The 27,040-nt window shown below is 37.4% G+C and overlaps 1 protein-coding gene across 3 annotated transcripts in view; it reads left to right on the plus strand.

Moving 5' to 3' along the window:
- The window catches only part of MYO16 (myosin XVI), a 366,647-nt gene that overhangs the window by 157,755 nt on the left and 181,852 nt on the right, over positions 1–27,040 (plus strand). For all 3 annotated transcript variants that reach the window (XM_004938536.5, XM_040662650.2, XM_416950.8), the window contains exons 6-10: positions 48–172; positions 2,663–2,788; positions 18,575–18,650; positions 20,026–20,179; positions 26,868–27,018. In XM_004938536.5, coding sequence (XP_004938593.2) covers positions 48–172; positions 2,663–2,788; positions 18,575–18,650; positions 20,026–20,179; positions 26,868–27,018 — 632 coding nt within the window. The remainder of the gene's footprint in view (positions 1–47; positions 173–2,662; positions 2,789–18,574; positions 18,651–20,025; positions 20,180–26,867; positions 27,019–27,040) is intronic.

Raw genomic sequence — 27,040 nt, forward strand, 5'->3', positions numbered from 1 at the left:
CTGATGGAACAAAATATCAGAAGGTTTTAGCCTTTTCATTTTTCCAGGTGTTGAGCTGAATTCCTTGCGCCAAATGAAGATACAGAGAGCTATGACTATGCTTACAGATGTTCGACAGCTCATATCAAGTGGAGGAAGCGTGAATCAGAAGAATGATGAAGGAGTTACCCTGGTGAGTAGGAGTATGTAGCATTCTGAGTTCCAGCCCCGTGAATACACATGTTCAACTGTAGTAGTGAAAATGCAAGTGCAGTTGCAAGGCTGTTCTATAAGAGGAGAAATGAAGGAATACAGGATACTGGTTCTTATCTGGCCTTTTGAAAATAGCTATGTCAATGTGCTGCTCAGTACAGATTTTGAAACTGAAGAGTGCAGTGTCTGTGTGTCAATGGCAACTTCTTTGGTCTTGGCCACTGAATATGCAATACAACAGAAAGAAAAGTAGTGTGCTCCATATTTTAGAACCAGAGTGAATACTTGAAATTTCTGACACTCTGTGTAAGACTGACCCTAAAGCTTCACTGAGTGATGAGTGTTTAATGCCTATCTAATCTTCTGGCTGAACAAGTCTAAAGCACTATTTCATGAAGTTATGCCTTCTTGAATCACTGTTATGAAGCCTCCACCGTACCAATGGATGAGTGTTCTTTCAAATTTGCTTGTTATTTTCAATTGTAGGTTCTCATGGTACATTTTTTGCTGATAGATCATCTATCCATTTTTTTTTCCCAGGTATTTAATTTCTAAAAGCATTATGTTTAACTTCCAATTTCCTGATACATTGAAGCCGAGCTGTTAACTCATAGTAAAATGCAAGTTGTTTGTATTTTGCTCTTTTTGCTACATTGGTCAGAATTGGCTTCATTTAACCATGTCACCAATTTGTATGATCGTCACATTGCATAAAACCTTTTCAGTAGTTAGCAGGAATAGTTGAAGTGCACATGTGAAATGTGTTTAACAGTAGTGCATGAACCAGGAGAAAAGCACTTTGGATAGTTTGTTTGTTTGTTTATTTATTTATTTAGTGTGGGATGTGGACCAGTGGGGCATTTTTATTTGATCAGTTTTATACTGATCTTTGCTTTCTGGAATTCCTTCCTAGTCTTGCCACAAGGAGCTACAGAGTGGATCGCTTTTGTTTGAGGTTTCAATTATGTGAAAGTTTTGTCATACAAATTGGTGAGGAATACAGAATTTGTTAGACTGTCTGTTTCTGTTCGTGGTTGTGGAGTCAGCCAGTCTGTAATAACTCTTTGTATATCAAAGGGCTCTGGGAACAGTTTTTGTTACTCTAAATCTGTCAGTACAGAGAAAACAACATAGATGTCAGTTCTAAGTGGGAAATGAGATATATTTTCTGTTCGTAGACTCTAAGATGATATAGTTTAAATATAACTATGTTTGAAACTGCCAGAAACTCTGTTGCTTTAATTGTGTTGATTGACATTCAGCAAGTTTTTTTTCCCCCAAGTAATACCGTTTTTTTCATATGCTTTCACTCTTTACTGAGTGTAATCAGATGAATATATGTTATATTCATCATTTCTGAAAGTGTATGGTATGCCGTAGTCAGCAGTATGTTCTTTATTTTATATGGAGAATACCAAGAAGATAAACGTGTCAACATGGTGACAAGCCATACCTAACTCACTGACACTGACAGTTGGGAAGATCACTGTTGCACAAGACTACCCTAAAACCAGTCTGACTCTAAATCTTCAGCACAGATTGCTAAGCAACAGATCAGGTACCATAGGGTTGGAATAGGTGTTGTGTAGAAGAAATAGATGACATATAGGCACACACTCTCTCAGAATCACAGCACGTACGTATATATCTGTGTCTATGCTGCATATAATGGTATGTGGTAAAACTAATTCTTCTGATAATATTTTCTGTGATTTTTTTTTTTAAGATTTCAGTCACAAATGCTTCCTTTGTCCTCTGAGCTTTTAAACTGCTTTAAAATAGCACTTATCAAATTGATGTTTGAATTGAAAATGCAGTTTCTTTTGTTAAAAACAGAAGGATGAAGCTGTATCAAATTATAGGAAATTTTTGACGTTTCTGTATATTTGAAATTAGAAGATTTATAGTGTACAGAACTGTTCTGCCTCCATTCCTGGGAAGATTTGTGATGGGCTGTAATGTATTTCATCCTTCTGCATCAGAAATGTTCATAAAGAAAATTTCATGTATCCTTTTCAGATGCCGCTAAACAGAAATAAAAAAGTAGTGACAAATAGTATCCAGGACAGGTTTTGGTGCCTCCTGTTCTTATTGAGACTTTGGAACCACACAGTTCTAGTAAGAGGATTATTGCAAGAGTTTTCTTGCCATTAGCCATCCATTCAAACTCTTAGAAAAATCATCTAATATATGGGATATTCGCTTGAGGCATGAAAATGATTTAGTGAGACTAAGTTGTTTAAACAGATGTCAGTAAGGCGATTTGTGTGTGTGTGTGTGTGTGTTGGGTTTTGTTTATTAATGCGAAATAAGATTATTCTGTGGTTTTCTAGAATGTTGTTCTCTCATGTATTTTGTTGGTTTTTTTAATCATGATTTATCCAGTTAGGTCTGCGAGGCAACCAAGATATACAGTAGTACCTAATGTTTTTTTTCTGAGAACTTTAAGATAGGTATTTTCTTATTCCAGCTGCACGTGGCCTGTGCAAATGGCTACAAGAATGTTGCATCTCTGATACTGGATCATGGGGCTGATCTCAATGTGGTGGATAATCAGTACTGGACACCTCTACATTTAGCTGCAAAGTATGGACAGGTAAAGCATATCTTTTTAATCTCCGCCTATGGTAGTCTTGTGTAACAATAAGAAATACACTCAAGTCAGGGAGACTATTCTTTTCTTAATGTGAAAAAAGTATGTTTTTCTGTACTATAAATGGCATATGGAAAATGACAGAGATCAATTGAGAATAAACATCGTAAAGCTGTCAATCCAACACAACTCATTAAAATCAGCAGTTGTCTCTTGCAAAAGTTAAATTTGCACTAAAATTTGAAAAGAAGCCAAAATAATCACTTTTGTTTTCTTATACTCTGGTGTCAAATTCTTATTTTTAGATAGTTCATTTGCTGTGTATGTTTCTGTAGATGAATGTGCAGGATCCACTTAGCACAGTAGCTGCATTCAAAGTTTTCCGGTCACTGAGCTGTGGAAGGGTGACTTGGATTTGGGATTTCTTTCTTATGTCTGACCACCTTAGAATTGCTCCTCACAACTCCCACTGACCTTCACAAATTAGCATTTACCACAGTTACCTTCCAAAAGCCTCTTGGACACCTCCTAGCTTGGCCTCCCTTTCTTATGCCAGGTTTCTGTTGCAGCTCCTGGAAAACTCACCCCCTTCCTGTCTTTGTCCTCCATAAGGAGGAGTGGAACGTACTCTGCTGTGAACACAAAGCTGAGCTTCACAGTGTTGCTCTGAACACAGATTGCTCTCTTCTCTTCAGATACCTGCTGGTGACAGGGCTAGGCTTCTTGACACTGGATGTGGACATACAGGGCTGGTCAGAAAAAGTTGTGCATTGCTGTCAAGCTATTACCCTATTTTTTCCGTATTTTGCCATCTTGTAATGCCTATTTCTGTCACTTTGACTATTAGCTTTTAAATGTAACTCAGAATGGCAAGTGTGGTTGCTCCTAGACAGGAATCTGTTTTCTTTATTATTTAATTAATATACGAGGGCTGTTAGGAAAGTAATGCCTCCTATTTTATTCTATTGGCCCATGACGTCAGAGGTATATGTTGCTGAGATGGCAGTAGAAGTTTAACCTTCTCACCAATATTCCATTACATTTTGTAGTGACAGATGACAGCAGAGGGGCAGTCGGACAGAACAGTGTCTGATATGGAAGTATGCATGAAGCAAAGGTGTGTCATGGAAGTCCTCCATGTCAAAAAAATGGCACCCATTGTCACTCATTGATGCTTGCTGAGTGTTTCTGGAGACCAGCCAGTGGATGTGAGCACAGTGAGGCAGTTGCTGGTGTGATTCAGCAGTGACAGTCATAGCAACTGTGAAACAGTGTGTCACCTCCACTGATGTAGATTTTTATGAGTTGTTCATGACTGGTGAAAACGTATACTTAATGGTGGTGACTACGATGAAAAATAATGTTTTGAAGCTGAGAATTTCCTCTATCAAGGAGTGCTATTGTGCTCTTTGTATCTGTTGTAGTTTCCATGGAAATAATGCTTTCCATGGAAGCATTACTTTTGGAACACCCCACATAAATAGAATTACCTGTGGACTTCTGCTGGAGTATTAACTCAATAAATAATTTTATTTCTGATTACAATGGAGAGAACACCATTCATTTAGCTGAATCTCTAGCCAATAATCGATGAGAAGCAGGATTTTGTTTCATGACAGTTTCTCGTATCTTAATTGCTTTTTGGTAGTTGAGTGAGTAAGCCTGTGAATTACAGGATGCAACTGCTGAGATACGAGGGGTGGGATGCAGCTGATTTTGTGACGTCCTTGATGGTCTGAATAGGAAGCCAGGATTGCTTTTTTGTGCTTTTTTGTTTGTTTGATTGGTTGGTTGTTTTTGGCTTTTTCACTGCAAATGATACACGTGATTAGGAGTAGGTTCTAAGCATAATGTAACACAGCTTTCAGAGTGCCTTCTTTAAAGGACTCGTAGGTATATATTTTTAGGTTTGCATACACATTTAAAGGTACAGTTTGGTACTTATATATTGATTAATGTCCTCTTAGTTATTCACATTACATAAATGCTTCTTCTTACTGTATGTGTTCTCATTTTAATAGAATAACCATCTTCCAAACTCTTTTTGGTCTTCAAAAAGTAAATAATATTTTTTAGGAAGAATTAAATTTGTTGCTAACAAAGATATAGTGAAACAGTTGTGAATATGTGTGTATTTGAAACCAGTTAATTCTGCTAGGATATAGGCCCTGTTGAGATACACTCTATCTACTCTGTTAAATAGTATGAAAGCTCAGCATGCCTTCAGAGTAGATTAAACCATTGGTGTGTGTGTGTATATAGATATATGCATACGTATATATATACGCCTATACATATATCTATGAGTTAATATATACACTCTGAAATTAATTTCTGGATGGTTAAATTTACAGAGAACATTTGTCTGAATGCACATATTGGTAGCCAGGGAGACATTGCTGACATTTTGTGTGTAGTGTAGTTTTGTTTTGCTCATCCCATCCTGTACCGTGCTGTTCTATAGTTGTATTAAAAGTTCTAGTATCTTTTACTGTTCCTTCTGGATTTGATGTGGTATTGCAGGTAGACACATACTCGTACTACCTGTGTTCTGATTTCAGAAAGGCAAGAAAACTCTTACTCTGAAGTAATGGGATTGCACGAATGTGATTTTGGGTTTGAGCTATTATTTCACTGAAGCTTTGACCTATGTCTCCCTTTATGTCCCAGGTGATGGTAGCAGTGATTCACAGTATTCCCAGAGCTTTTGGTGAAGAGACAGGGACCAGTTATGCTCATCATTGGTCCCTGACTCCTCATACAAATAAAGTAACATTGTACTTGTCATTAAAATTAAGAAAATACACAGCAAGAATCTTCCCTATTTAGAAAATAAATATGACTTGAATATGGATTTCCATTGTAAGAAACTAGTAAATCATTGAAATAGCTTTATGAAGAGGGATTTATGCTATGTCAGGGAAAAATAATTCATACTGTGGCTAAGCTATCAAAGTGTTTTTAAAGTTTCCTTTCCTATGGTAACTGTGAAAAACATTTAGCCTTAATGGGAATTCATGATCATGTTGTATTTACGTTTCCATTTTGAGTTGTTAATTATAGACAAAAGTGAGAATTGTTACTATCTTGGGAAAAAATATGGCGGAATGGGAATAACCTTAGAGAAGGCATAACTTGAGATAACCTGTTTTAATTACAGATATATTTCCAAGACGTCAGTTATTTTTTAGCCAAACATATTCATGTTTCCTGGTAAAGACATACATATAAATTGTGGTCTCTGGCTCTTGCAGTTTCACCCTCTTGTAACTCATATTTGTAGTAGGCTTTGTTTAAAAGCTTCACTTGAAAATCTTAGCACAGTAATAAACTATACACTCTATCAGAATACTGTGAAAAATCTATCTGGTTTTACTTTGATGCAGTACCATCTGTGCCTCTCTGGGCTGCCCAGAGAGGTGGCGGAGTCACCGACCCTGGAGGTGTTTAAAGAACGTTTGGATGTTGTGTTGAGGGACATGGTTTAGTGAGAACCATTGGTGAAGGGTGAATGGTTGGACTGGATGATCCTGTGGGTCTTTTCCAACCTTAGCGATTCTATGATTCTATGATTCTGTGCTTACAGAAGAAAGGCAGCCATTGTAAGGTGTGATAGACTGCGTTCTGTACAATTTCATATTTAAATGAATGAATGAGATCCATTTAGATTTAAATAATGAAGCAAATGTCTCTTAAAATGGAAAAGTATAGTCACAAAGTATTCCCTGAATCTTTTACTGTGTTTTCTGTGAAAAATTTTGTGTATTTTTAATTCACATTTTTTAAAAGTTAGTTTATAATCCATTCTTTCACCTCAGTTTTACTAAGATGCATACTATCTTAAATATTGTTTTCAGTCTTTGGACTGATTTTTTTTCCTTCCAGCCTCCGTCCAATATATTATTATTATGATATTTTATGAGTTGTGTGGTCTGATAGCTCTTTCCATTCATGAAATAACGGCAAAATTCTTAGTCGTTCAGATATATCTTTTCATCTGGCAAGCCTGTCTATGTTAATTAAATGCAATCAAATGAGCAATACAAATTGCACATTGTGCTTGTCTATCCCACTCATTCAGTTTCAAGGAAGGTGAATCTTTTTCTGCCTCCTGAGTCATGCCTCCCCTAGTCAGCAGGGACCGATACTACAGTGGAGTCATCCCACACTCAGAGGAATAATACAGATCAAGTTATTGAGAGCTTTCTAACAACTAACAGTTTACTTAGGAGGTAAAATTGGCTAATTTGCTAATAATGATTAATAAGCATTATAAGTAAGAATACTTTGGTACAGGAGTTATTTCTATGCTGAAAGTTCTAAGACAATATTAGGCAATAGCTGCCACAAAGAGTGGAAGAGTAAAAGAAGTTAAAGACAAAAGATAGAAAGTGGGGAAAGAGAGACAGGCAGGCAGATGTACAAACACAGCAAAACAATTCATTGCTTCTCTATCTAGAGCTGTCTTGATATCAGTGGCTTCTCATCTTTGGTAGAGGTGTGTCATCCAAGGTATGATGGTCAGATGAGAATGAACAAACAGGTTCTCTTACTTATAGTCCAGAGTGGTCTAGACTGCTCTTTGGATTGACAGCTCCTGGCTTTGGGGATGTCAGGAAGAATTTTTTTATTCTTGACTTCTAGTCCCTGCAAATTTAAATCAGCAGAGATAGGAGGAAGCAGGGAGATGCCAACTTCTATCTTGCCTTCACAGGATGCAGTAGTGTCATCTCCTGAATTTCTGTATCAAGCTGAAAATATTTGCTCCCAAGCCAACTCTTCAGCCAGAAAACATTTTTAGACCTTCTCATTTGAAAGCAAACAGCTTCTGGCTGTGTCCAACAGAATGCTTTTGAATGTGAAGTGGTCCACAAATTATTGCAGATTGTCTCATGTTGATCTGGGATAATGCACTCCTTACCAGTTTCAGACAATGCTCTTGATATGATTTATGTTATAGATAACACATACATAAATTTTCTACATCACCTTATGAAAAATGTGAGTAATGTTATTTGATGTTGCTTTAGAGTGGCATCTATACTCAGCTGAAGGACTTAAGCTTCGTACATACAAAGTTTTGTGTTCACAAATATACAAAATGTCAAAGAAGAATAACCTCCACCCCCTGACATGGCTATTTGTAAGACCATACCAAGAACAGAGTCGGAACTAATTCACTTTACATGGAAATAAATAAATTGAATCCACTGAAATTTAAGATTTCTGGTGAGAAAAATTAATTAGCATCTGTAAAGGAGGAAATTTATGAAGAATAAAAGCACTGGAATTTCACATAACAAAGCTCAAGTTGTGAATTAATACGCAATATATGTGGATTATGAAAGTTTATTTCTCCAGCTTCCACAGTAAACTGTATGAGAATTGGTGGAGCAATGATATGTTATCCTGATTGGGCTGAGCATTTGAAAAGCATTACACCCACACCGTATAATCAAACCCTGGCTTGTACAAGCACCTCAATCATGGCAAAAGCAGTTTTATGCTGAGTGGGATTATTCTCAACTAAATTTAGCTAATTACAACTTACACAAATTCAAAGCATTACCTTGCCAGTATGGAGAATAACCTCTAGGTCGCATTTCAGACAATTCTTAAGAGGTGCATTTAGTGTAGGTGGGATAAATCATTACTTGGAGGTCTGCCCCTCCCTCTGATTATAGAGGGTATGGGCAACTCACAGATGTTAGAGTTCTAACTTGAACTCTTTAAAAATATATGAGAGAAATCCAGCCCAGAAAAGATGTTCAGAAGTCCAAAGAGTGAGTCAGTCACCCACGGGATGTTCTGCTTCTCCCTAGGCATCATGAAGGGGGCACAGAGTAGATGTCTCACTTAAATGACATAAAACTGTGCAGAGTGAATCCTACAGAGGGAGCAAAATTAGTGACTTATAATGATACCTCTCTTATCAAAATTATCATGAATTTCTTGCAAAAAGAGAATAGCTAAGAGTTTTAAGTGCCAGTATATCTTATCTGACGTTTAAGAAGCTCTCTAGCTATTTTTATGTATATATTTGTAAAGAAAAGCAGTTTCAAACTTTCTAGTCACTGATAAATTTACTATGTACTATTTGCAAAAATGGTTATAGTTCAAATATTAAAAAAGTGCATAAGTGAATGATAAATGAATTGTGCTATTAATGTCCAAGTGTGTGTGTGTGTGTGTGTGCAGAATTTCTTTTTTTATTGCATAGTACAGGATAGCACTGCTGAGTTTGAGGAATATTTTTGCAGTAAATGTGGGTGTATATAAACAGGAGGGGGAAAGACTGTTTACAAGGGTGGATACTGATAGGACAAGGGGGAATGGTTTTAAACTAAGACAGGGGAGGTTTAGGTTAGATATTAGGAGGAAGTTTTTCACACAGAGGGTGATGCACTGGAACAGGTTGCCCAAGGAGGTTGTGGATGCCCCATCCCTGGAGGCATTCAAGGCCAGGCTGGATGTGGCTCTGGGCAGCCTGGTCTAGTGGTTCGTCACCCTGCACATAGCAGGGGGGTTGAAACCAGATGATATTTGAGGTTCTTTTCAACCCAGGACATTCTATGATTCTCTGATTCTATGAAATAGCTGTTGAGTGCAGGATGAGGTTGCTCAGGCTGCTACTTGCAGGGTCAGTCTATAAGATGATTTTCTGCTTTGAAGAAACAGATTAGGTTACCAATTAGTACATTGTTAGACTACTAATTGAAATACTGCCAGCTGCAAACATTAAAAAATAATGGTAATAGTGTTAAAAAATAGGGATATTTTTTAGCAAGGCTCTACTAAGTTTCTAGGACTGTTTTCATTTTCCACCCTGAAAAAGTGAGGACAAAGCCCATTCTTTTTTTTTATGTTTTAATGCAAGTTGAGATTCTCACATAATACCAAAAATAGATACTATTGAGGTATTAAGGCCTGAGTTGCTCAATACCTTAATAATATCATGGAATATAATAACCTCTTCAACACACATGTAAATCTGATATAGTGACACATAAAAACCTCTTCAAAATAAGATTATAAAGACAGCAAAACAAGCCTCAAGACACTGGAATATGCCAGGATTGCCTAAGTAAATTTAATAGTGTCTTTTGAACATGCACATCAATGTAAATGTTAACTCCTTGTCTCATTCCCATCTAGCATGGGGAGTGCTGCTCTTTAGGCTGTTGCCTGTGCCCTCTGCGGTGGACCCGCCATCACTCAGGTACCACACCTGAGGCCGGCACTGACACCAACAATGGGAGGGCAACTTGCATCTCTCAGGCTGATCCCCTCGTTTGGATTTAGCACAGTGATCTCCCTGTGAACAGCTAGTAATATGCACTGGGAGGGAGTGCTGTCGCCGCTGGACACCTCCCAGGCTGCTGTGATCAGGAGTGCGCATGCTCCCCTCCCTGTGCTGGGAGTAGGCTCTGATGCTCGCCTTGGGTATTTTGGCACAATTCCCAGGCACAAGCTGTTTCTTTGTTGTTTATCACAGAAATGTCACCTTTCAAAACAGCTATCAGAGACGTGCAGGTCAGAGCTGACTCCCCAGTAGCTTAAACACTGCCTCTCCCCAAATTTCATCCTTGGGGAAAGCTGTCTGCCTATGTCTAAACTGTTAAAATGCTAAATCAAAGAAGGCTAGGGATTAAGCCAGGCAGCAGTCTGGCTCATGTTCACATTGTTTAGAGCTAGCTTCCTCTGTAGAAGATTAGTCTTGTTTTTAGAGAGCTGCTTGGAGTGGTCCAAAGCAGGGTTGGGGACAGAGCTAACAGTTAAGCAGTATGGATTATAATGGATACTTAAGCTTGCTCCATTGCACTCTCTTATTTAGCAAGGCAGATTTAGCCTGTGGCTTTGAGGCTTTAACAGTTTCATGATGTCAAACAAAAAAAGATAATTGTTGAGTTGCTGTCTGTCTCTCCAATAGGAACTCTCGCACTCACAAAGATTTCCCTCTAAGCATAAATACGTAAAATATGTTTAGAGAGCTCAGATACCTAATACATTTATTAGCTTATTTTATATATCCTGTGTTGTTTTCAAAATTTGTGCATGAAATTGCCACTCTGTAAGTATATTATCCCTTCTTATTACACGTTCAATTGGCTTCTTTGCTTGGATCAAATAATATCATTTCTTCTGGCTTGTTCATCTAAACATGGTATTTTGCAGCTGAAGTCTGGGAGTACACATCTTGTTACTAGTGGTCTAATTTACTTATTGTTATAGGGGCATGTTAGTGATTCAACTCTATGAAGATTTTTCTTATGTTCATGTTAATCTCAAAATACGAAAGAATGGAGATGATTAGAATGTTCTTCAATGTAGATGGGATACCTGAACTCATTCTGTGAAATGATATTAAATCTCATTCAGGCTTGTCCACTGCCATAGTAGTTCCTTTTAATGCAGTTCCTGGATTTCTGCAAACACATTCCACAAATGTTTTCAATGAGTAGAACCAAAGGAAAGAGGTACCTGTTCAGTATTTCAAAAAGAATACAGTATAGTCACTCAGGGAATACATATTTTACCAATCAAGCAGTTGGAATCTTTCATTTATGGTCAGAGAACCCTTTCAAGAATATTTTATCCAGACATATCTTACCCTCTTTTCTTTCATCTTTTTGTTCATCTTTGGCATTCATGATGATACTCAGGTAGAGCAGCAGCATTTCCCTTCAGATCCAATTACACTCATTTTCCCCAAGTAGGGAGACTTCTTTGGGATTTTTGCTTGTGATATCTTTCTTTCACTCTCAGTATACTCAGAAGGTTTCAGTAGATCTTTCAAATGCTAATTACAAATGCACAACACTAAGGCAAAAGAAGCTAGATTCACACAGTACCAAATGGTAAGAAAGTAGATGTACAAGTTTGAGCTTCATACAGACTTGAGGCAGCTTCATTTACAAAGTGGAGCTGGTTACAGGACATTGTTAAAGCTGAAATGTGCACAGGCTGCATTATATTTTTATTCAATTATTGCAAGTTAACAGTAATTGAAATTAATTTTCCTGAAATACCACTGATAGGAACTTTTGCTTGTATACATAGGTATGTATGTATAAATATAGAAGAGGCACATGTAATAAAGAAGGCTAATAAGACTATTCAGGTACAAACTTTGAGAAGTGCCAGATTTATGATCCTTTGTAGTATGAATACAGGACTTGTATGAACATAACTTAATGCTTCCTAAATCACAGGATCACATAATGTTTTTCCAACATATATATATAGTCTAGTTCCCCAGAGGACCTAAAAATAGAAGAATGGGTTATAGTCTTGAAGTAAAGACTGCTGAAGAAAAACAGAAATTATGTTCTTCACTTTGTTAGCTGAACACAGTACAAGGTTGTCCTTCTTTACTCAAGCTATTCCAGGGGCTTAAAAGGTGCATTTAAGCAATGTAGGTTAAGCATGCTGACTACAGAAAGGCAATTAGTGACACTGGGAGAATCTGGGTTCCATTCCAAGCCCTGTTTATGAACAGGCACAGTCTTTACAGTTTGTCCCTCCCACATGTAGCCTTATTTGCTCAATTCCCTTCGATCTGTTCAATTCTTGTCTTTATTCCATTGATTTATTGTCCCATCTCTGGCTTCATGCCCTATTTCTAGTCTTCTTATCCCATTCCTTTCCTTGAACAGCCGGTTTCTGTCCCTCCTCTCCCTGGTTCTAATCCAAGATTTCTCTTTTCCCTACTTCGACTTGTGCCAAAATTACTGCCCTTCTGTTGTACTTATCCCATTTTCCCACTTGTTTTCCACTTGCTCACAATCCCAGTCTTTCTTGTTCAATCTCAGTGGTTTTCCCTAACAATGTCACTTTCCTCTTTCATTTTCTTTTTCTGCTTAATCCATCTCTGCCTAAATCCTGGCTCGTTGCCATATCCCTCTTTGTGCCTTTCACTTCATTTATTTTATGCTACTAGTTCCAAAGTCCATCACTTTATCCATGCTCTGTTCTATTTTTTCTCCCTCCCTGCTGCTAGTCTCATTCCTGCAACCTACTTTTTCTCAATTGTTCCATTTTGCTGACCACAGGTGGCTATAGTCCTCTTTTCTCAAATAGGGAAAATATTGTCCTGGTCTATATTGTGTTAAGAAAGGAGATCTGTAGTGAATGTCAGACATGATTTCATATGTCTGTAACAGTAAAATTGATCAAGTTTGCAATTGCAGAGGAAATGCAAAAATGCTACTCTTATTTGGATGTTTGTTTAGGAGACTTTGGCTTTATATGAGATTCAGTTTTTTAAGGTGTACTGTTTTGTAATGAGCAGCTAGTATGTGGTCTTCAAAAATGAAATCATGGTATCTCAAATAATTTAATGATTATCTTTGGTGATATGATGATCTTTGGTGGTGAGAGTCTCAGTCACGGGCTCTGCTTTTGTTTGTTTCACTCCCCAGTAGCTTAAGTGAATGTAGTTCCCTAATTTGCACTTTTCTTAATATCCTTGATGCTTTTTGAAATGCCTGTTATCACCTTTTTGTCTTAATTAAATACAATTCTCCAGTGTTTTTCTAAGTAGTTTTTTATGTGATGACTTATCTGATTGTATTTATTCTGTCTACAGAATATGTAACCAGCCTCAAGTTACAACAATTCTGCTATAGGAGCTTAGTACTAATAATGATAATAATAGTACTAACAAACACTGGAGTTACTTTCTTGATTTATATTTTTTATTGCTTAGCTTTTAAACATCCAGATTTTCTCCGGTTAACACTTTGCCTAATACACTCTGTACAAACATGGGAGCTCACGAGGACTGAGCAGTATATTTTCCCACACCCTACTCTCAAGAGTGCTTCATTTTTAACTGATGTATCTTTCTGACAGTTTTTTTTTTTTTAAACAAATCATAAAAAATCACAGGCAGCAATTCTAGCAAAGTGCCTAGTAAAAAAATGACATGGTGAGGCTAATACTCACTTTTTAAGCTCAGTCAATTTTAACCTTTTGAGCAACAGGTTCTTGTGAGTACAGATCTAGTCCATCATACTCAGTGGTGAAGACTGCTCTTGATAATTTTGTAACCAGTAGTATTTCTTGGGTTCTGCCTGGTGTTTTGTTGTGTTTAGTGGATAAATATCTTAGATTTTAAAAAATAATTCTTGAGGATTTATTTTTTCCCCCACAAGATATTTATGGTCCAAAATAAAGCTGTTTTTGATTGAAGATCATTGAAACCCCATGCCAACATCATGAAGATTTAGACTAGGTATTAGGAAAAAATTCTTTACTCTGAGGGTGGTGAGACGCTGTAACAGGTTGCTCAGAGGTTGTGAATGCCCTCTCTCTGGAAGCATTCAAGGCCAGGCTGGTTGGGACTTTGAGCAACCTGGTCTAGAGGGAGGTGTCCTTGCCTATAGGAGGGGGGTTGGAACTAGATGATGTTAAAAATCCCTTCCAACCCAAATCATTCTGTGAATCTATGAAACCTTGGTTTCCTATGATGTGTCTTTTTCTCACTGTGTATGAGAGCATGCTTGGGACCACATCCAGAGAAAATGGAGTGGGAACCTAAAAAATGACAATTGCAAGAGTAGGATAGGGAAGGTTCAGAGAGACTTGAGAGATGGATGTCAAGAAGGAAAAGAAAAATAACATTGTCCCAAACAAAGTGTAACAGCACAAGTGGGAGATGGAAGAAAAGAGGTTATTGGGATACATACAAGGAATTAGGAGTCTCAGATAAAGGGAGAGAGAAGGAGGTTGGGAAACCAAAACTAAGTGGAAGAACAAAAGGTTAATGGTGAACAAGGTCACTAACAGTGGTAGGAAATGCCCAACTTTAAAATAGAAAGATTTGCTAATGTCTAGTGTGGTAAAACTTAGCCCCTTTTCATTTAAGCGAAAGTTATATTTTCATAATATGCTTACTGTAATTATTTGTTGATTTTTTTCCCCTAATAACTTTTTATTTTCAGTGTTGAACTCCGTATTTTATTACATTTAAAGAACTGTTCACCTCCAGTGCCCCCGTCCAGTAAATGTTTTCTGTGTTCACCTGTGTGTATTTTTCTAGCTCCTTAGATAATAATTATTGCCCTCATTAATGTGAATCACACTTTCTTTTTGTGTAATATTTCCTTTGAGTACTGAAATTTACTGTAGGCAAGCTTCATTATTTTTCACTTGCTACTTCTTCTGCTGATGTGACTGCAATCTGTCTTGTTTATCAAGCTGGGAGTTTTGAAATGCACAGATTTTACTTAAGTATGATTTATAAATCTGTAATAATATGATCTCTCTTAATATATTTTCACAGAGAATTTTCTATGTCCACAAATATTCAAACTATTAAAAGCTTACTAGCAGATTGATTCACATAGAGATGAAGCTATCTTCTTTGGAAAAGCTATGCATGAAATTTACTGCATTGCGCAGACTCACAGAATAGTTGACATCTGCCAGGAACCAAAAGTCCTTTTGTGCAGACCTGATTTCTTGCTCAGTGGTCCTCAGCATGTCCTGGTTCCTGAGGTGGTTCTTCTCCTGTGGCAGCATTTAGTATTTCCATTTGCTGAAATACATGAGGCTCCTATCAGCACATTTCTCCAGACTGCTGAGATCCCTCTGAATGATAGTATAGACCCACAGTGTATCATACTCTCCTCCCATGGAATCACAGAATCATAGAATCACCAAGATCGGAAAAGACCTCTTAGACCATCCAGTCCAACCGTCCACCTATCACCAGTATTTCCCACTAAACCATGCCCCTCAGTACAACATCTAAACGTTTCTGTGACACGTCCAGGGGCTGTGACTCCACCAGCTCCCTGAGCAGCCAGTTCCTGACAACTCTCTTGGAGAAGAAGTATTTCCTATCATCCAATCTGAATCTCCCCCTGGCACAACTTGAGGCCATTCCCTCTAGTCCTATCTCTAGTTACGTGAGAGAAGAAGCCAACTCCCACCTCACTACAACTTCACTTCAGATAGTTATAGGGAGCACCAAGGTCACCCCTAACCCTCCTCTTCTCAGCCTCTCCTCATAAGGCTTGTGCTCTAGACCTCTCATGAGCTTTGTTGCCCTTCTCTGAACGTGTTCCAGGGTCTCGATGTCTTTCTTATAGTGAAGGGCCCAAAAGTGAAGGTGGTACTTGTGATGCAGTCTCATCAGTACTGAGTACAGAAAGATGATCACTTCGCTGCTCTTGCTGGCAACGCTAATTCTGATACAAGCCAGAATGCCATTGGTCTTCTTGGCCACCTGGGCACACTGAAGGCTCATGTTCAGCCAAGCGTCAAACAATTCCCCTAGGTCCATTTCCTCTACACAGTCTTCCAGCCACTCTGACGCAAGCTTGTAGTATTTTGTGTCACCAACAAACTTGCTGACTATTTACTCTGCCCCATCATGCAGTTTTGTAAAGAGGAGTGCTCAGAGCTAAGTTCTAAAAAGAGGAGTGTAGGGTGGAAGAAGTCTCTTAGAATCCTGTCAAAAGACACTGAATAATTAGAGGCATAAAAGGTGAATCAAGTGACATTTTTTAAAGAAGATATTTTAAATAATTTCCATTACTTGTACTTCTCTTTGCACAGTGAGACATCCCTTATTCATTTTTTTAATCTATGGATGGAGGAATTCAGTGACGCATCTTTGCTTCATATGCACTTCCATGTCAGATGCCATTTTGTTGGATTGCCTCTCTACTGCCATTCATTGCATAGCAACAAAATGTAACGAAATATTGGTGAGAAGGTTCAGCCTCTACTGTCGTATCACTAGCATCCACCTCTGGGTTATGGACCAATGTAAAAAAACAGGAGGCATAGTTTTGTTTCAGCCCTCATATATAAATCAGCAAAGACCATGCTGAAAAATAAGAAACGAAGGATATATCAATTTTTTTTCTTATTGTCTGCAATTTTTCTTATCTTATTCATATCTAATTCATTTTTATCTCTTTGATTCAATAGAAGTACTTTCAGACAGTGATAACTTGCTGTGATTGTTATATAAATATTTCTATTGTTAACACAATTCTGAAGATGTGACAATTGGATTTTAAAATAGTTTTTCTAAAACATAAAGGGATGAGGTTAAATCTAACATAGACAGTTCTGCTTATCCAAAAGCAGGTACCTGAAATTAGCAGTGACCTGAATCAAGGATTTCCAGCTGGAGTTATTTCCTTAACAGCAGGAAGCATTGACCTTGTACCATAGAAGGGTCTTCTTGTAGCATAAAGCCAAACATTTGATAACTCAAAAAGCTATTTATTGTTAGTAAGATGAAAGTGCATGAAAAAACATTATTTTGATACGACTACTACTTTTTCACAATGGCTGTTAATGAGATTATGTAACTGTCACCAATTTACTCATCTCAGTGACTAAGCTTGTTCCATTTTTTTCATACAAAAAAACACAGAATTATATGTGTTGAGGATTCTTGGTTGAAAGCAGGGCTAATTGGATTTGGAAATAAAGCTGTTTTGGCTTCCTCCCTGCTTCCTCAGTTTGCTGAATTTTCTGCTGTCTGACAGAATGGAAAACCAGCATTAGAAAACTGAGAAGAACAAGACTTTTTTTTTTTTTTTTTTTTTAATAGAAATTGACAAAAGTGTTTTCCTTGATTTTCTGTGATGAAAGTTTAGAGGGCTTTTATCTCTGTTTAGCTGATTCTTCCTTATCATGCTCCTCCCAAGTAAATTGCCTGCTATATGTTGAATCCACATTGAATTTTACTGTTTATATTGCAGTGATTTCCATCCTTTTAATCCTTTATTTATTTACTTACTTACTTACTGCTTGTTTTTATGCCAGATTGCTAGCTTTTCCCTTTGAATCCAGGTCTCAGTTTTTTGTTTTTTGTTTTTCACTCATTTATTCTGCTGTAGAGAATCTTTCCTGCACAGCTTATTTTCCTCTGTAGCGCACCCTGGCCAGCCCTGATGACTATATTTGCATTATAAATTCCATTTGCCTAGCATCTATCTGAAAGTGCAAATAGTTTTCCAACATAGTTGAGCTCTGTTTTTGCATTCTGAATTTATTTTTACCTCTTCTTGTGTAGTTTCTTTAGTTTCTTATTCCTTTCTCACCAACCCATTCATCAACGTGGACATTATGATCATCTTTTATGGATAAATGTACACTGAGGCTTTGGTGCAATGATAGGAAAGCTTGCTAGAAACAGTTGCCTGCAGCATTCTTGCAGGATTTGAAAAATATGTTTTAGACTTTTTTGTTCTATAATACTCTACCATACTGTACTATAGCTGCTACTATTTCTAATAGGTAAAATGGGCTTGGTAGATGTAAGATAAATATGCCAATTTCCACTGCTAACAAGGAAGAGATAGCTTCAAGGGTAATGTAGGGAAGGTAAAAAGGGAAGGTAGCTTCAAGGCTACCTTCAAGGGTTGATGTGACTCGTATCCCTTTGGCAGTGATGGCACACAATTGGTGAACTATACTTACTTACTATACTGAAATACTTAAAATGTCAGTCTTGACAGGTGATGATGGAGGGTTAGTTTCTTTTCCTTGCTGATGAGGATTTCATTACACATTTAAGGATGGAGGGAGACTTTGGGGTTGGACTTATGCTGGGGATACAATGAAATTGAATGAGAACTACATTTTACTCTGCCTCCTGTGATTTATACAAATCTGTAAATTAGCTGCAGAAAGTGGAATTTTGAAGCTGTTGCCTTTGGTTCATTCAGTGATTTCAGCTAGGACCAAATTCACTGAATGACAAATGTACTACTTCTGTCCTACTTCTGCCATTTCATTTTCTGTTTTTACTCATTTTAGACCAGCCTTGTGAAGCTGCTTTTGATGCACTGGGCAAATCCCAATCTTCTTAACTGCAATAATGAGAAACCTTCAGGTAGGTGAAAATCTATGCAAGTTATCTGTATATTAATTACCGTGATACTTCTTTCCTTCTTGCTGGCTTGTTATACACAGACGCGCACACAAAAACATACACACACACGTGTATGTATGCATGAACTTTATATTGTGTGTATACCTATATACATACATTACATGCATATATATGTTTTCTGTATATTGCTGAGAATTGCTTGTCATGACTGTGTCAAGAATTTCATATCCCATGATGACATTTTCTTCCACATGTTGCATTCTTTTATCATTATTTCTGTTTCTTGTAAGTTCTTCAGTGCCTTGTGATAACTGCACTTACACTTGATCTAAATCTTGGTGACTTCTTACTTAATTTCCTTCTGTTTCTCAGTTGATAGTAGTAGATAGCCTCATGAAGTAGAAACCCTGTTGATGCTGACCAAACACAAATTCACTGTCCAGCTTTCAAATGTAATACCTATTGCTTTCCCCAGAATAAGTCACTTTCTTTGACCAAATAGCAACAGGATCCAAAGAACTGACTAAGGGAAATAAAATTATAGATGAATGTAGGTTAGAGGGGACTTCAGAACTAACCCAATGAACAATGCGGAACTAATGTCAATAATGCTAAGTAGTAGTGCTGAAGAGAAGAAATCTTCTAAGTCTGGGATAAAATTGAGGATGAAACCTAGTAATGTAGAAAACTGTATTACCTTTCTGTCAGATGACTAGGAGAAACTTCCTTTGCATAATAAAATAGGATAAGTTATGCTTCAAACGATGTGCCACCTATGGGTTTACTGCTAGGGGACTTCAAGAAACTTAATCTCATGAAAGTTGTTCGTATTTAGATACATGACAGTTTTTATTAAATACTAAGGACTAAACTGAGATCACCTAGTAATACAGCTGGCTAAACACATTTAGTATGCATTAGATACAACTGAGTTAACTGTATTTCTGGTCTGCAATCATGTCTCATTTCAGCACTTCTGTACATAAATCTTGTTTGTAGAAATGTAATAGATTTGAAAAGAATTTGAGTATTCAATATTCAGTATTCAATATTTAGTATTTCATTGAAGTGCCGAGGTGAAAGAGTTTTGTTGTTTTTCCTGATGTCCTGTGAATTGTTAAATAAATACTTCAGTTCACTACACAAATGGGTTTTGACATTTTGCACATCACAGCTTAATTTCATACCGAATTCATTCGCTTATGTATTTCAGGTATTATTTTATGATCAGTATCTGAGCAATCCTTTTCATTTTAACAAAATGCCTATCTGGCCAGCTGCTTAATCTTAATTTGATCTGGAGAGTTGAATTGAAAGGAGCTTTTCTGTACTGTTTTTTCTTTCTGTCTGATATCTTGATGTTCTGATGTCTTAGATATTGCAGCTTCTGAGTTTATTGAGGAAATGCTTCTGAAGGCTGAAATTGTTTGGGAGGAAAAAATGAAAGACCCTTTATCTGTTTCTACTTTATCTCAAGAAGAGCCTTATGAAGAGATCATCCATGATCTGCCCACGCTTTCCAATAAACTGTAAGTGCTTCTGTTAAGAGTGATGCATCCTGTCTGTGTCCTTGGAGATAAACCTGACTGGACAAGGCCTTGGTCATCTTGCTACATGTGGCCCTGATTGAACAGGGACGTTGGACAAGATCACCTCTATAGAGGTCTCTGCCAACCTCAGCCACTCTGTAATCTGTGTGATTTGATGGATCAAGTGTTTCATTTTGGAAATTTACCAAATCTTTTATTTCCTCCCTTTTTTCCCTTTTCCCTTTTCCCTCTCTTTGTTTTTTTCCTCTTTACCCCTTTCCCTTTCTTCTCATCAACCTTAATTCTAAAAATCTTAATTCACCCCTAATTCTTTGAGTAGTAAAATGCACACTTATGATTGCCAGTAAAATCATCTGTCATTATCTTTAGCAGAATTATTAGTTTAATACTATACATTCAACAAACCTTTTACTAAGATAGATGAGAATCACGTATTAAAGCTACCAATACCTATGAATGAAGCAGGGAAAAGACCTGAAAGTAAAAATCACAGATAAAATGATATGACCCCAGATAACTATAGGTTTGTAGTTAGATTTGTACTGCTTAAAATTCAAGTGTAATTAAGTTGAATTTCACAATACATTGAATCAAAGAGTCAGTTTGTGTCTTAAATTGTAAATTTTGAACTTTTCATATTTTCTTGTAAGTCTTGAGAAAAGATTGTCATACATAAGTAAAAAAGAGATGTGAAGTAGGTATGAAACGTGCCTGGTAGTTTTATGGTAGAGCAAGTTGTCAATTTCTCAAATTCTACTTTCTGTATACTGTAATCCATCAGAGTTTTAAAAGGTACAGACAATTTCTTTGTACGCAACACAGTTGCCATACAGTTGCTGCATAGTTGAAGCATCTTAGTAACATGAGGCTGTGAAATACTGTGTGATTATTTTTTTTTTGACCAACCACTAGATATTGGGAAAAAATAAACAAACTTCTCAAATTATATATAGACAGACAGAGAAGATATATTTACTTTCATTTTTATCAGTTATAATTTGTAGTCTGCAAAACATATTTGGAACACAATGAAATCTGGTAAGAGTAAGCAATTGTTGTAAAGTGAAGTATGAATTTTGAGTTAAAAAACAAAGGATCAAGATTCTCAAACATAATGAAAACCTGTATTTTTAAGTATCGATTAAAGTAATAATATCAGAATATAGGTTATATAGAATATAGAATAATAGGTTATTTCTGCAATACTACAATGTTGCCTAGCAAACTAATTTTTTTTACACGTTTTGGAGGCTTTCATCACTTTTTTATTATTCTTCTGTCTGGATAATGTGTCATCCATTTTTCCTTTCCAGTGTTTTATATTCTAGAAGGTTTTGCTGGATTTTGTACTGGACACTGTTCTTTAATGCTAAAACACATGAAATTTTAAAATGCGTGGTTTGAACATGATAGAGGCAGTCTGAGTTCCTTCTCCACACTTTCATTCCTGAAATGCAGGAGCTATTTTTTGAGAACTTTCTAAATGGTTACTCTTCATATGGCGGTTATATAAAACTGCCATGGGTAGTGAACTTCACTGGAAGTTTTGGAAAAGCAAAGGACATTGAGTGGAAAAATAATGGAGATGGATTTATTTATGAAAGTGGGCATATTAACCTCTGCTGCATTTCTTGGCAGCTTTGTCCCAGTGTGTGACTGCAGTGAATTTGGTGGTGCTTACACAGCCTACATGAGAATGCAGTACTAGGTCAAACCAAAAGTCTCTTTAGTCCTGTACGCTGCCTTTGAGAGTGGTCCATTGGAAATAACAAAGGGGAAAATATATAAGGGTATGGTAAGCTTGAAGTAATATTGCTTTGGCACGTTCTCTAGATTTTCAGCAGTCCTAGGTTTAGAGACTTCTTGAGCCAGAGCTTTGTGCTGAGTGGCTCTCAGTCCTGCTAGCAGCATGGTTGGTATCAGAGGACTGTCTGTCCAGCCAGCAATCTGCAGATAGGCGAGCTCTTGAAAGGCAAAATAACTGATGCACTGGGCACATACATGACTTAGATATCACTACTGAAAATCTAGAAAATATGAATTATCCATTCCATACTCTCTGCAGATTTCTGTTTTGCTTAGAAACAGTATTTATCTCAGCTGTGCAGTGTGCTTGCTCAGCAATGAAAAACAAAGCCTTACAGAGGGTTATTCTTCCAGATGATAATAGCTGTTTTCTCAAGATAGAGTGAATTATTGTCACGAGTGCCTTTTAGTCTTGATTCATTAGGTAGGCTGTCTAGATGACTGTTCAACTAAATTCTTACCTTTTCAATGGCTACTGCTGAAAGTGAGTTCTGTCCTTTGTGCTCTATTAAAGCCCATAGACAGACACATAACATGCTAGTTTGAAGACGAATCTGTGCTGTTCTTGTGTATCAAACAGAACCTGCAAAGACAAATGCGCAGTAACAACCCACAGTTAAAATTGCTTTAGCCTAAATTATTTCCATACTCCATCAACTCCTGACATAAGGAAGTATGTTTAGACGGATGAGATGGTTTCACAAGAGTTAATTTAAGTCTTTGTTGTAGTCGTATTTCTTTGTGGCTGTCTCTCAGTAGAGAAAAGCATTGTAAAGGAGACTTCAAGATGATAAACAAGCAATTACAAATAGCATGTACCCTGTCAACAAATCTGATTTTGCTGGTTCTAGATTAAATTAATGTATTGATTTCTGGAAGAAAAGTATGAAAAGACTGATTGAAGGTCTGTATCTTTACTCAGTTACAAAAAAAATATAGCAGTTATTATGTTTGCGGTATGCTTGATAGTGGGCCTGGTTTCCTTTAGCGAAGCATTGAATTTATCCACCTGGATCTATTGTGAAGCACTGATTTCAGTATTAGAGTGCTTTTTTCCTTGTTCTTCTACAGTGAAGCTGTGAGGGGTCTGAAGCACAAGTTTTATGGGGAGCAGCTGAGGGAATTGGGGTTGTTCAGTCTAGAGGAGGCTCAGGGGAGACCTTACTGCTCTCCTCAATGACCTGAAAGGAGGTTGTGGCGAGGTGGGGGTTGGGCTCTTCTCCCAGAGGCAGGATGAGAGGGAATGGCCTCACACTGCACCGCAGGAGGGTCAGGTTGGGTATTGTTAAAGAGTCATCCTCAGAAAGAGTGGTGAAGCGCTGGCACAGGCTGCCCAGGGAGGAGATGCAGTCACTGTTTCTGGAAGTGTTCAACAACCGCTTATACTGAGTACTTTAGTCTGTCTGATTGAGGAGAGGTGAACTGGGAAGGCTATGAATGGACTGCTCCTGCTGGCACTCCCCCAGCCACTTCCCCCCCCTTCTCCCTCTTAGCGGGACAGAGGAGAGAAGAGGAGGATTAGGAAGAAGGAAGCCTGTGGGCTGAGGTAAGGATAGGGAGTTGGCTTACTGGCCTCAATCAGCAGACTCAGCTTGGGGAATTTAACTTAGTTTATTGCCACGCTTTTTGAAGTGTTTAATCCATTCAGAAGTTTATGTTATGTAACTTTAAAAAGGTTTTAGACTGACTTTTCAGATATTATGCAGTTCACATTTGCCAGTGGAAGGATTACAGTAACAGAACTGAGAAGTTCTGTTGAATTTAATCTGTAGGTTCAAAGAGCACATGAAAATGCCATTGCAGACTCTGTTTTGATAGAATTCTTTTTGCATGATTTTTCTACCTACATTGAAACTGCAGTATTGATTCAAATATTGATGATAAAACCAAATAATTGATTTAATTGATAGCCAAAGATGTTAACTCCGTAGGTTAATATTTAGAAATGTAAAGCATTCAGTTAAACTCCTGGATGTGCAAGGTAACCCAAACCTTTTTGTAAGAAACAGTAAAATGCCAGAGAATGGAAATTTATAGAAAATTATCTTAAATTACCTAAACAAATAAGTAAATTAGTTGTATATATGGTAGCTTGTATACCTAAAAACTGAAGTGACTGTTCCTCCATGTAACGTGCAACGTCTTTTGCAAGTCATATATGCTACCTTTTTTCAAACACAATTACCCTAGATAACTCTCCTGGTCTATTATGTAACATCATTTTGGCTTAACTCTCCCTTTATCTTCTTGAACCTGAGGCATAATGAACAGTTGAAATTATTTTTAATCTACTTTTTCTCTCTTGTAATCCTTCACTTTTTTTGTTGTAATTTGAGTAATATGCCAGCATTTCCAGCATTTGAAGTGCTTTGCGTGGATGCACATACCTTAAAGGATATTCTTTTCATCAAGACGTGGAACACTTCTGTTTAAGTCATGGTGTATTCCCCTTTTAGGTTAAAAAATGCATCTGTGGAAACAGTAGGTATTTACTTTTTTGCCCATTTTACTGTCCTTTACAGTGTAAGTCACTTTAGTAACACCTGAAGTGTTTATGGGTAAACTGAGAAGTTTATGGCTGAATTTTAAAAACAATATTTCTAATGTATGTTATAAAGTTAGCATAGAATTGGGAAAAATAAACAGAAAAAGGTTAAATTGCACATACACAAAAATCCTGGATCTTTGCATTTTATCTAATTTATCTACATAGTCCATCTTTCATCAGTTCAGGCCTGAATTGATAGAAGTCAGAAGGTACCACATCCAGACTACATGGTAGGTGTGGTAGGATAGTCCAGCCAAGGCTGACAGTGTGCTCCATGGTCTTCTGCTGGTATGGGGCCTGGTGTTATCATGTTGCAAGAGAAAAGTTGTCTACTTCTCTGTCCTGAATCTGAGAGTTCAAGCCTTCAGCTTAGTCAGTGTTACGATCTAGTGATCAGAATTGATGATTTGTTCAGGTTCCAGAAAATCAAGAAGGATAACCCCTTTCCTATCCCAAAAGGCAGCATATATCACTTTACTTTGGGCTGCATCTTGAACTTTTTCTTTGATGGAAGCTCAGATATCATCACTCCATGGACTGCCATTTTGACTCTGTCTTGTAGTGGAGACACTGTATGTCATCACTGGTAATGATGCAATCAGTGCAACTGATACCTTTAGCCTCCAATTGGTTCAACAGTCCCTGACAAACTTGCATACAAGTGTTCTTTCTGTTCCTGTCTGAGCATTCGTGGGAGCCAACTGGAGCAAACTTTGCAATGTTCCAACATAGCCACCATTGTTTCCAACACATTAAAGCCAATATTCAGCTGTATACAGAGTTCCCTGGTTGTAATCTGCCAATCTGTGTGGATGAGCTGATCAAGATGCTCTTCATTATGCAACAGCTGTGCATGGCTGTCAGGAATGTGGCTGTCTTTCATATCATTGTCATCACTGCTGAAACACACCACCCACAGCCTCACTGTGCTCACATCCACTGTTTGTTCTCCAGAAATGTTCAGCAGGAGTTGATGAATGTCGAAGGGTGCTGTTTGTTTGACATAGAAAAATTGAATGACCTTCCTTTGCTTCCTATGCACTTCCATGTCAGATGCCATTCTGTCACACTTCCCCTCTGCTGCCGTCTGTCATATGGCAACAAAATGTAATGGAATGTTGATGGGAAGGTTCAACCTCTATTGCCATACCACCAACATCTGCCTCCGATATTGTGGGGCAGTGTAATAAAATAGGAGGCATTACTTTCAGAGCAGCTCTTGTACATAAAAAGGGTTAGATAATGGCTCAAAAACAAGGCAAAAGGCAAAAACATTTGGCTTTCAGATCTTTTGTCTATGTCCCAATTGGTGACCAGATTTATAGCCAAATTATCTTATGTGAATCAAAGCAGTAAATCGAAACATTTATTTTCACTGGTGTTTTTCTGTGCATTTTGCATTAAATTGTCTGAAACAGAATATCCTATAGTGGAATGCACTTTTCCCACATTGGCTCCACATCTACTTCTAAAATAAATTACATAAACATTTTGGCAAGGGCCTGCTGTATACTCCTTGAGATTGTCTCATTTGCAGTATCAGAGGCCAAGCTCTTGTTTTGTATGATGTTTGCGTTCTCAGCTTCTGGGGCTCATTCCTCACTAATTCCTCTGGATGTAAAACACTGCCAAAATCTTCCAAGGTTTTGACATTGTTTTTCAAAACTGTGGCACTGTCTGATGTGTCAGTAAGGAAAATATCTCCATGCATGTAAAAGTACATTTACATGTGAATAAAGTGTATTGAACGTACTGGCAGAGATTTCAGGAGTCCATTTGGTTTTTTTTCTGTTGGTTTTTTTTTTTTTTAGTATATCACAAACGCAACTTTTATTCATAAAATGTAGCTTGGGCATTGTCTAATTATGACAAGCTAAAAGTTGTGTTTTTTTTTTTAACTGCAATGGCAATATCTGTATTGAATTATTTTTTAACACATTACTTTTCAAAACAGTATTATGTACATTAATTGTGCATTTTCAATTCAGTTTTCAAATTGCCTATTGATTTGCCAGCCTAGTGCTGTCAGAGACTCATGCATATTCTGTTTGGTTTGCTTAGTTCTGCTTCTAAATGGATCTGCATAAAGGTGAATTTTAAATCAAAGTGTTTTGCTCTGTGTCTTTAGGAACAGACCCACCCTGGTGAACAGTTTTTTTATTACCAATTTCTGTTTTTGTACTTGAACTAACGCCAGTGTCTCAGCCTTGAATTGTACCTTAGTTCTGTGTTTGTGCCGCCTACATTGGTCAATCTTTTGTTTATTTGACATCTTCAACATGAGTCTAATTGCTTTATTGATTCTCTTTGTAGCAACCCCTTGGCTTTACCGATTGCCAAGCAAGACAGTTTGCTGGAGAAAGACACCATGTTCAAGGATGCAGCTAAAGGTTTGTGTAAACAGCAGTCTCAAGACAGTGCATCTGAAAACGTCATGATGAACAGTATAGCCAAACTTGAACAGGTAATTGCATACAAATTCCTGA

Source organism: Gallus gallus, chromosome 1, assembly GCF_016699485.2.
Source record: "Gallus gallus isolate bGalGal1 chromosome 1, bGalGal1.mat.broiler.GRCg7b, whole genome shotgun sequence".
Lineage (NCBI taxonomy): Eukaryota > Metazoa > Chordata > Aves > Galliformes > Phasianidae > Gallus > Gallus gallus.